At 37.9% G+C, this 12,262-nt stretch overlaps 1 protein-coding gene across 1 annotated transcript in view; it reads right to left on the bottom strand.

Annotated features, from left to right (window-relative positions):
* Window positions 1-12,262, bottom strand: part of LOC150093206 (aldehyde dehydrogenase 1A1-like) — a 92,481-nt gene that overhangs the window by 15,091 nt on the left and 65,128 nt on the right. The window contains exon 8 of the mRNA XM_090413413.1: window positions 7,903-8,087. Within this exon, the coding sequence (XP_090269539.1) occupies window positions 7,903-8,087 (185 nt within the window). The remainder of the gene's footprint in view (window positions 1-7,902; window positions 8,088-12,262) is intronic.

Below are 12,262 nucleotides of genomic sequence, written 5' to 3'. Positions count from 1 at the left end.
AAAAAAAAAACACTAAGATAATTTTGTTTATTTGATTAGTTTCCTATTCTCTATGGCATACAGAAGTAATAAAGTGTAATTTGAAAAGGGAAAGGAGGAACTTTATTCCTGCTGTATACCATAAAGTTCCTCCTTTCCCTTTTCAAATTACACTTTATTACTTCTGTATGCCATAGAGAATAGGAAACTAATCAAATAAACAATTTTTTTTTCTGTCGTTAACATATCAGAAATATCAAAATTAGCTTTTACAAAAGGAAGGTAAAAAATTGTCTGGTTATCTTCAACAAATCATTGATGTAGTGATTTACTACTATGTCAAAGCACGTATGCTGATCATAATAAATATTACAGCTTAAAATAAAATAAAACAATAAAGAAATTAAAATATAGAAATACATAAGCAGAGCACAGCAAGAGAATTTGTCCTTGGCTGATGTGAATGTTTTATTATTATTATTATTATTATTATAATACAGGCACCTCCATGGAGTCTGAAGACTCATCGCAGGAGACACAAACTATCCACATAATCTATCATACTCTCCTTGAGCCCATTAATAATAAAGCACTCGCAGCAAAAAATCTAGTTCTCACACCCCCTACTAACCATATTTTTATTCAACTTCCAGGGATGAACCCTTGTTGTGGCCCTCCAGCCAAGTGCTGAATCATTTCTCCTGCATCAATCCTAAGAACCTTTTAAGCAACTTAAAAGTTTCTTCATATTCCCTCTTTTTCTTCTATCAATCAACTTCTAAAATCTATACACCTTCAATCTATCCTTATAAGGAAAACATTCCACAGATCACTCACCACCTTGGTCACTTGCCTCAATCTTCTTCACCACTTCATCTCCCAAGGAACCCAGACTTGTGAAAAGACCAGATGTGGACATACCAAGGCCTTATAAAGGAAATAACAAACTTCCTTATCTCTATAATAGATTTAGTTTAATCCGTTTATCCCAGTGAGAGCAAACAAAGTTTGCGCCTGAAAATATCTTCAGGACTAAATATAGTGTTGTACTATCTTATCCAGTAAGTAGTGCAACACCAAGGCAACTCGTGGCAAAGGTGGAGCAAGCTACCAGGCACTTCTAACCCAGTATCTCCCATAATGCAAACCACATTTCCTATGTGGATATGTATACTGTTATGCATTAAAGGGATTGGCCATCTACCCAGACTAGTTTCGACCTTTATTGAGGTCTCTTCAGTGGGAGCCAGGCCCAGAGCTGGAGATACCAGGCAGAAGCAGTAGCAAGTCATCTGTGCCTATGGGGTGTTGCACTACTTACTGGATAAGATAGTACAACACTATATTTAGTCCTGAAGATATTTTCAGGCGCAAACTTTGTTTGCTCTCACTGGGATAAACGGATTAAACTAAATCTATTATAGTCTAACCTAGTGATAAATAAATTTTCAACTTCCTTATCTCTACTTGCTGAATGTTCAATAGCCAAGGACATTTGCAAGGGTAACCTTAACAAATATCCTCTAAACTCTGTCTACCACCACTCCTAAATCTCTAGCTTCATCTATTTCCTGGAGTACAGTGCCATCAATGCAATACACAAACTTGTAATCTAGTGCAAAAATGCAAACCTTGACATTTCTCCACACTAAACTGACACCCATTATCTTTTGCCCATACTGACAGCCTATTTAAGTTGTCCTGCAAGTTTTTCATATTGCCTTGATTAACTATTCCTCTACCTAAGTTTGCATCATCAGCAAACAACTGAACATTTGCTTTCAGGTTATTTCCCATATCCTTTATGCACAAATTACACAGTAGTGGTTCTAGCACTGAATCCTGCAGCACACTGCTAGTCAGTTCTCACCTGGATTCTGTTCTTCCACATACCACTTTTTGATATCTGTCCAACAGTCACCTTATTCATATAACCAATACAATATCCATCCCCATTTGTTCTAATTTGTGTAACATAGTTCCATGGGGTATTCTGTCAAATGCCTTTGCAAAGTCTAGCAATATCATAGTGTAGCCATTTCCTTTACTCAGTTCTTCTGTCATCATATTATAAAAGGCGACTAAATTACTAGAGGCAGGATTTCTCTTTTACAAAGTCATGCTGCCTCCCTATAGATTATATTCCTATCCATTCTTTCCTGAATTTTACTTTTAACCAACTTTTCCAATACTTGAACCACCACTCCAGAGATACTAATTGGTCTGTAATTTGCTATTTTTGTCTTGGAGCTACCTTCATGTAATGGAACTATTTGCCCTCTTTCCACTCCCTTGGAACCTTGTCAGAGCTGATACTTAGATTAAACAACTTCAGAGGCACCGCCAGTTTACTTGCACATTCTTGTAGCATATGAGCCAACATGCCATCCAGTCCCACTGCTGTATTCATATGATATTTTTCAATATCCAGATACTTCCAGTTCATCTCCTCCATTATTACATCAGTCTGCCAGGTCAGAACTGCAAGGTCACCATCTAGATGATTTATTCTTGCAAAGTGATCACTTAGTAATTGAGCTATTTCTTCTGCTTCTGTCACTTTCCTACCATCAGCACTGCACAAAGTTATCTTTCCATAAACATTCTCTTGCTTGCTGTGCAAGGAAAAACTTTATTTTGGCCTGTTTAGCTAAGTTCATCTCAAAATCTGATTTAACCATCTTTATCATACTTGTTACCCTTCCATGCTGATCACCTTTTTGTTTATATTCCTTTCACAAGTTTTTTTTTTCTCTGTTCCAGTTCTTACTTTATTTCACTACTCATCCACTTAATCTCTACTCATTATCCTCATGACCCTGGGCATGCATGGTCTGATATAGCCTCACTCAAACAAACCCTGACCACTTCCCATGCACTAATGACAGCCATTCCATGTACTTTATGCCATGGCTCTACACCAAAATTTCTTCTTAAGTTTGTCATAATCAACAGCTTTGTAGTTTGACAAACCCTTTGACTGAAAATTGCATACATTGAACAACCTCCCAGGGCAAGACTGCATAGTCACTTTCCCTGATTGCAGGCAAGAGTTGCTACTGTAGTTATAGACCTTGTTGAATGATGATTCAACACTCTCCAACCCATAGTCCCCTCTATCATGTGCCATTTCTGGTAGTAGTATTGGCAAGATTTTTTTTTCTCTAAGTTGGTACATCTGTCATATTGGCATTGGTATAAAGCATAAAATGCCATTGTTTCTATACCCAGCATTATCCCTTCTAGACTCAACTGGGCTCAGCTTTACCTGATGTCGTCCCCCTTTTCAATTTTTTTAGCTATGTGGCCAGTAGGAAGAGAAATGACTATGGAAGAATGACATTGTGGGATAAAAATGGGAATAGAGTGACTGATGCAGAGAACATAGTGGAAGTTCAATGACCACTTTATTGGAGTATTTCATCCTGGAGGAGTCAATTTGAATACTAGAGGGATAGAGCAGGTTTGAGATTTAGAGGTGTAGGAGGAGAGTGTTTCACATACTGAGTACTCTGGATGTTAGTAAAGCTGTGGGACTGGATGGTATTTCACCATGAGTTTTGAGAGAATGTACTAAGGAACTGACAGTGCCTTTGACCTGGCTTTTCAATGAAAGTCTGGCTGTGAGAAAGGTGCCCATGGAACGGAAGGAAGGCAAGATAGTGCCATTGCATAAGGGCAGTAGCAGACTGGAAGTGTCTAATTATAGGCCAGTTGGTGTGTCATCAGTAGTTAGTAAGATCTTGGAGAAAGTAGTGAGGGACCATATACAGCATTGGGCAGATGAGGGTAATGTTATCTGTGAGAATCAGCATGGATTTGTGAAGGGACACTCTTGTTTTAACAATATGCTAATCTTTTATGATAAAGTTAAAAGAGCATTAGATGAGGGAAAGGCATATATGCTATTTTCCTAGACTTAGCAAAAGGCATTTGACAGGGTGCCACATGATAAGCTGATATTCAAGTTGCAGCACAATGGGTCTGGATGTCAGATTGGTGAACTGGATTCAGGATTGGCTGCCCGGTAGGTATCAGAGAGTTGTGTATGTTGGAGCAATATCAAAGAGGCAGAAGGTTACAAGTGGGGTTCCACAGGGCTCAGTACTGGGACCTATATTGTTTAACCTTTATATCAATAACATTGTCTGTGGATTGCAAGGGGATATTCGGTTGTTTGCGGATGATGCGAAGCTGGGAAGGGTTATTAGTAATAGTGCAGATGTGGTAGCCCTGCAAGAGTATTTGAATAAGCTAGATAGATGGGCAAATGAATGGGGTGTCGGTTTAATGCAGCAAAATGTAAGGTCTTGAGGTTTGGGACACATCGATGGGACACTGCATACTTTATGGAAGGAGTTAAATTGGAGGAAGTAGAAGAGACAAGAGATCTGGGTTTGATGATTGATAGAAACCTGAAATTTAGGGGACATATTGCAGAGGTAGTGAAGGTAACACAGAGGATTGCTGCAATAATGAGAAGAACACTGACCTGCAGAGATAAAATGGTTATCAACCATTGTATAAGACTGATCAGACCATACTTAGACTATTGTTCTCAGATCTGGTCCCCAGGATTTGAAGGGGATAAATTAACTGTGGAACAGGTACAAAGGCAGATAACAAAGATGGTGTTGGGACTGTACAATGTTAGTTATGAGGATTGGCTGAGGGAGTGTGGACTCCAGAGTTTGGTGGATAGAAGAAGGAGGTGTGATATAATTAAGACTTTTAAACTATTGAGAGGTGGTTACAGGGTTGACACTGAGGAGTTGTTTCGCGTGGTTGAACAGCATGAAGGAGTCATGACAAGGGGCCATCCCTGGAAGTTACGAAAGGAAACTGGGAGAAAGAGGGCGAGGAGTAGTTTCTTTGCATGGAGGGTGGTTGAACCATGGAATGCATTGCCTGATGGAGGTATGATAGACTGTGTTTCCTAGGAGGGACCTTCCTCGACGAGTCTTAACAGACTTTTGTTTCTTAGAAGGGACCTCCCACGATGAGTCTTTTGACTCCATTTAGGCCTGAATAATAATAAGCATCAATGTGAAATTGCAAGTCATTCTATCAAGTAGTTTGTTTTATACAACTGTCTGAAGCAATTCTTCATGCAAAATATATCCTACACGTTCTTTTGAAATGCCTATAGTCTCATGCACTTTGACTCGCCGGTCATCCAATACCATATTGTGCACTTGATCAACGATTTCTGGTGTTACTTTTTGGACGTCCTTCACCTGGATCATCTTCAAGGTTTCCCATTTTTTAATTTTCAAAAATGAAGGAGAAGAGTGTCCATAAACGTTTATGAACTTGGAATGAATTTCTTTTGGCATTAAACCTCCTTTTACAAAGAATTTTATAACTGCATGATACTCAATTTTATCCATTTCAAGGGATACAGAAAACACTTTTGCTTCATACAGCTATATAAAACAAACTACTTGATAGAATGACTTGCAATTTCACATGGATGTGTATGACAGATGTACAAACTTAGAACAAAGAAATCTTGTCGACAGTGTTGCTATCTATGGTCGAGGGCAAGAACTTTTCAGACCACCCTAGTATAAGTCTTCAGTTGCAATTCATTCAATGTGATGAAAAATTAGTATGAAAATTAACGAATAGAAAATATCAAACTGCACTCTTTAATCAACTGAAGTGATAGAACTGGATATACATTTTAGCTACTTTGGTAGTTTAGTTTTTGGAGGGGGGAAAAAAAAAAAAAAAGAGGAAAGCCTGGTATATGGTGGGAAGCTAGATGAATACAATGTATGAAGACTTGATCCATGGTGTACAAGATAGAATGCCAGAGGAGTGTTTGCCTGGAGGAACAAGTGCAACTATGGCAATTAAGCGAGGTGAAAGCGTGGATGAGATGATTATGATGGTAGGCATGAATGACTTGAGAGGTAGTGTGAATTGGGTGGTAAGAGATTTAAGGTTCATGCTTCAAGCTGTACAGAAGAAGATAGAGAAAAAAATAGCAAGTGTGTTACCCTGGCCTGATAATGCAGAGCTATGGCAAAAAGCATCAATAAGGAACAGCCAGAATATGTTGAAAGATAGGATTGCATTCCATGGATGTTTGGAGGGCATTTGAGGACAGAAAGAAACTTTATATTAGAGACTGCTTACATTTAAATGAGGAAGGATGTAGGAATCTGGAGAGAATGTTCTTCTCTGAACAAGTCAGTATATCAATGCAGGGGAACTAGAATTATCAGAGTGGATGGTAGCAGGGATAGCCTCTTGTGAGAATAGTCATTTGGGGAAAAGGGGAAATAAATCACGTAATGCTGAATCCAGTGGAATTTAGAGGGGATTATGACAGGTATAGAAACAGTGACAATGCCTTGATTGTTTATACCAATGCCAGGAGTATCCAGAATAAGTGGAATTGGTGGAGCTGATAGCATCAGTCTGTCCAAAGATTATTGGGATCTCTGAGACATGGGTGAAAGAAGATGACATACTCAAAAGGAAAAGAAGCAGGGGTATAGTATTTTTCTACAGGATAAGAGGGCAAATGTAGAGGTGTAGTACTGCTTATGATAATTGATAACATGTTCTCTCAGAGTAGAAGATTTGAAGGCAATGGCACTAATGGTTTCGAAAGCATATGGTGTAAGGTAGAGGTGAGCAGGACAGAATATTTAGTGGGATGTTGCTATAAGCCAGGGAGCATAGAGAGTGAAGAACAGATGTTTAGGCAGTTGAGCTTAGCAAGTGCAAAGAGAGATTGTTATATTATATTATACAGCAATATAAATTGGGAAGAGGAAACTTCATTTAATAGTAAGGGAATGGAATTTCTGACAAAATGTATAAGGCAACATTTGTCAGAAATGTTGCCTTCTACATGTAGTAGAAGGAACATGAGGCTCAAGAGTTTTAGATTGGTCATAGCATCAGAAGATCTGAATATAATTGAGATTGCATCTTTGCCACTGGCTGGAGAGAGCAACCATGTAGTTTTTACTTGTAATTCCATATACACTCCTTTCTTTGATACAGAATTACAAGGCAGGTGATTAACATATACAAAGATATCAGCACTTGGGAACTTGTGAAGGAATATTTATTAGCAGCAGCAATAAGTTGTATACTATGATTTTTGTGTTCTTCACTGCGAGTGAAGAACACAATTTAGTAAAAAGTGGATGACAAACAATATCAAAACAGGAACTGCAAAGAGGTTATGGAAAAAATAAGGAGAGGGGTGGAGAGCATGAAGAATATAAAACTCAGGCTAGGAAAGTGACTAGCATGGTAAGGAAGGCAAAACTGTAATATGAGAAGAGATTGGCCCTGAGATTCAAAGAAAATCCTAAGAAATTTTTGTTAGGAAGCCAGTAGGAGAAGAAATGATTATGATAAAATGACACTGTTGAATAAAAATGGGAATAGTGACTAATGCAAAGCACATAGTGAAGTTGTTTGATGAACACTTTATTGGGGGCATTTTATCCAGGAGAATTAGATTTTAATATTAGAGGGACAGAGCAGATTCGAGATTTACAAGCAGGAAAGAGCAGTTTAAATACCAAATAAATACTCTAGGTGTCAATAAAGCAATGGGACTGGATGGGATTTCACTATGGGTTTTGAGAGAATGTGCTAAAGAACTGACAGCTCCCTTGACCTGACAAAATTAAGAATCAGATCTAATTCTCAATTTGTAAAAACCAAACTTAACACAGTTGTTCCAATTCAACAATAATTTTGAACTGGGACTAGTCATGTAATCTCAGTATTAGACTGTCATATCTGGTACATAAGTATACTTTAAAGGGTATGTAGCCATAAAGACTACAAAAGCCAGGTTAAATAAAATTTAACCTGGCTTATGTAGTTTTTTGGCTTTGCTTCCCTCAATGAGATAAACATCAAAATAAAAAAGTAAGGAATTCCTACCTGGGGTCCTTGTTGAGTTTTAGCATCGAAAGGATCTCCGACAACTCTCTTGGCTGTAAGTTCTCTACTTCTTTTAATAAATTCATCATATATTTCTTCCTGAACAAAAGTACGGGTTCCAGCACAACAGCACTGGCCCATGTTAGTGAATACAGCTTCATGAGCAACAGCTACGGCTTCGTCCACTGCAAACATGAAACACTAGCATGATTTTTTTTCTTTTCAATAAAATTGTCCTTTTAAGACTTAATCTAAAAAATTAGAAAGAAACTAAAGATTGCACATTCAGATTTTTTTTTTTTTTTTCACTAGGAGAGAATGTGCTCCTAGTAAAAGTCTCACTGAGAAGGAAAGTAATATTGTTTAATATTTTACCCGACTTAGGCTAGTTGTGGCTAAAGGCAGCAGCCTTTACAAGGTTGTCATAGTATCCTATAATGCACAGCACATTCTTTCCTGAGATGTGTATAATGCCATGATGGGTACTGCAACCTTTGAGATCTCATCATACAGATAGGAATTTTCTTACATGCTATGTGGAGGTCATCCACACAGCCTGCAAAATATGAAAAATCAACCAGGGTTTTTGACTTAATATTACCCTTTTTCATGGTACATCCTGTTATCACATACTTACCTGGATACCAAGAGAACAAAATGCTGGTGTTTCATATTCATTCATTAGTAGCTGATCAATTTCAGGAGAAATTAGATATGACAAGATAGCTGCACAGGAGCTTAGACACATACATTAAGGTGAGAGAGAGAGAGAATTGCTTGATCCTAGAATGCGAGGGAGAACTAGTTTTTTCTAAGAAAAGCAGTGAAAAAAAAAGTGACTGGTGGAATTCCAGTTAAACAGGTCCATGTGGCTTTTGTGAGAGAACCAGGAGAAACTACTAGAACAAACGTCAATGTAAGAAGCATCAATCAATGATAAGTGGAACTAGAAGAAGAATTACAGAACATAAGTGCTGCTAAATAACTGTGTTCACTGGGCATCTACAGACGCTGTATGGTCACTCCGATGCTCGATGATGTTCCACACTAGGCCTCGCCATGTAGTCCTGTTGTTTGCCCTTCTGGCAGCCTCAACTCTGAAGATCAGTCACTCCACACACACCATCCATCCATCTCATTGATGGTCTACTCCTGCCTCTTTTTCCAGGAACTTTACCTTCTATTACTGTTCTGAGAAGTCCTCCTTCCATCCTTTCTATGTGTCCAAAATATTTTAATTTTCTTCTGTCAATATCCTTAAAGTTCTACTAATCTTTTCTAACACCCATTCATTTGTACACCTTTCAGTGTATGATATCCTCAACAGCCTTCAGTAACACCACATCTCAAAAGCAGATATCCATTTCTTATCTGACTTCTTTAGGTTCCAAGTCTCACATCCATAAGTTGCTGTTGGAAAAACAACTGCATCCAAAATCCTCAACTTTGTTTAATATTTTACCCGTTCAACTTTGTTCCCATAGAGATAGATCCATCCTTCCAGATTTTAGACAGGTCTCTGACTGTTGTTTTAGCCATTCCTAACCTTTTTCTGACATCTTCTGAACAGAACAGCAATTTTTCACATTAATAATGGATCCTAGGTACTCAAACTTGCTGACTTCCTCAATTCTTTCTCCATTAAGATACATTTGTTTCTCAAGAGCTTCTCTGTTTGTTTTTCCTTTGAGAACTATGATCTTTGTCTTGCTAGAATTGAGTTGAAGTCCTCTGTTATTACTGATCTTGTTAACTTTGTCAAGAATTAGTCCTAGTTCTTCCATGTCATTACAAAGGAGTACTGTATCATCAGCGTACTTCAGATTACTGATCAATCTACCTCCTATCGTAATTCCTGTCCTGAGCTCATCCAATGCTTCACGCATGATGTCCTCTGCATATATACTAAACAAGTGAGGAGAAAGTAAACATCCTTGCCTAACTCCTTTTCCAACTTGAAGCCAGTCAGTCAATCCAACACCTGTTTTTACTGTGGCTTCTTGCTCCTTATACAAGTTGGCTATCAACCTGATAGTGTGTTGAGGAAAACCCATTCTTTTCATTACCTCCCACAGTTTCACATGCTCAACACAGTCAAAAGCTTTAGAGTAGTCTAAGAAACATTACCAAAGGGAGTCTGAATGCTTTATATTTTTCTATGATCTGTCTAAGGCAAAGGATCTGATCTCTGGTGCCCCTACCTTTCCTAAAACCTGCTTGTTCCTCGGGCATTTCTGCCTCAACCCTATTTAGCATGATCTTTAATAAAATTTTGCTTGCATGAGATATCAAACTAATAGTTCTATAATTCTTGCATGCCTTCATATCACCTTTCTTGTGTAGTGGTATGAAAACTGACTTCTTCCAGTGTCTAGGCCATGATCCTGTCTCCCATATCCTTGTAATCAATCTATGAAACACTCTTATCTCTCCATCTCCTGTGGCCTTAATTAACTCTGCTGGGATTTCATCTGCACCTGGGGCTTTATTGCTGTTGAGCTGCTTAACTGCTCTTTCAACTTCATGCCTAAGTGGAGAAGGTTCCAAATCAAAATTTTCTTGGTGGGAGGACTCCACATTTTCTTTATCCACTCTGCTGTACAGTTCCTCACAGTATTCTTTCCATCTGTTTTTGATTTCCAACTAAATAACTAAAGACATATATTCAGGCAATAGTGATCAGGGAAAGGAAAGGAAAGTACTGAAATATTCAATACTAAACATGAAGATAAACTTTTTGAATGGAAGCCAACGTAGGATGATATAGACAAATTTCAAGATGGAAAATTATTTATTGGTGCCTATGGTGTCCCATAGCTTTTAGGATGTCAAAAAAAAAAGGCAGCTGAAAAAGAAGTCCTTGTTAAATACCAGGCAGCATACAGAAGTGTTTGTGAAAATTTGGAGAAAAAGAATAAATGAGTGGCAAAAGTGGTTTTTGCACCTGTTAAAAACAGATGCAAAAATGCTAGCATCAGAGTGCAGATGAGAATAAACGTAATTAACCACATTATCGGCCAAGACGTCTCTAGATGTCAAGGTTATCATGGATGCGAAGTGCATATTAAAGTTGTAACACCATTGTACCCTCTGGTTTTGAAAGAACCAAGTTTGAATCCCGTCCAGGACATGAACTCATAATTATATTGAATTTTCAATTGATATTATATTGAAATATATGATGGATACGAAGCTTACGAGGATGCGTATTTGATCCATAATGGACGGTAAGGTAGTTAAAATAAGTGATAACATGGAAGATTTGGTAAATGACTAAGTAACTAATGAAACAGATAGCATAATAGGCATTATGGAAGTACAGAAGAGAGAAAAAGGAATGCACCATGACAATTTTATTGTACCAGTGAGCTTCACAGTACAAAATGAGGGTTGTAAAAAACTGCTAATCAGCAAAGCCAAGAAAAGTCTCAACATAAAAAAAAAAAGTTAAAATTTCTATACATGGTAATGTATAGCATTTTTTGTACAGGAATATACAAGCTGGGCAAATATGGAATGACATGACATGGAATGAGGCTACATGCAAGCTGTTAGAACAAATGACTAAAGCATTGTTTCCTAAACTTTTCTACTACGGAAAACTTCATAAATCCTGAAATTTTCACAGAACACCTTGGTTATTTTGTAATGTATTAATTAATATAGCTGATTTTTATTATTAATTAATAATTGATCATTAATTAATCGGTAAAGGCTCGATACAAAGGAACAACATCAAGTTGTTGTTCCTTTGTATCGAGCCTTGATAAGACCCCATCTGGACTACTGTGCCCAGTTATGGGCACCAGGGTTTCTTCGTGATGAGGAGGAAGTGGAGAGGATCCAGAGACGAGTGACCAAGATGATAGCAGGTCTGTGGAATGAACCTTATGAGAATAGGTCGAAGATTTGTGGGTTGCAGAAATTGGTCGATAGGCGAAGGAGGGGTGATATGATTGAGACATTCAAATTACTGAAGGGTTTCTATAAGATTGATCCAGAAGATATTTTTGAAAATATGACTGGTGGTGGGAGGACTAGGGGCCATGCATTGAAGCTGGGCAAGAGCATGGTTGACAAGGGTGTTAGAGCTAGGTTTTTTACTTGGAGAATAGTGAATGAGTGGAATAAGCTTCCAGAGTCTGTTGTGGGTGCTACGACCGTGAATGAGTTCAAGGCAAGGTATGATAGATACTGTGTGAATGTTGAATAGTTGTTCTTGATATGATGTTAGGGCCTCCCTCGATGAGTCTGTCGACTCCTTGGAGTTGCCCGGAACAATAATAATAATAATAATTAATTAAACATCATTAAATTGATTTGTGCTGATTTTCATTGACATATCCCATTCCGATCACCA

The sequence above is a fragment of the Typopeltis vanoorti genome, chromosome 24 (genome assembly GCF_054136105.1).
Source record: "Typopeltis vanoorti isolate ZY-2024b chromosome 24, IOZ_Tvanoo_1.0, whole genome shotgun sequence".
In the NCBI taxonomy this organism is placed as follows: domain Eukaryota; kingdom Metazoa; phylum Arthropoda; class Arachnida; order Uropygi; family Thelyphonidae; genus Typopeltis; species Typopeltis vanoorti.
The sequence above is the reverse complement of the archived record's forward strand: the minus strand, read 5'-3'. Positions and strand labels throughout refer to the sequence as shown.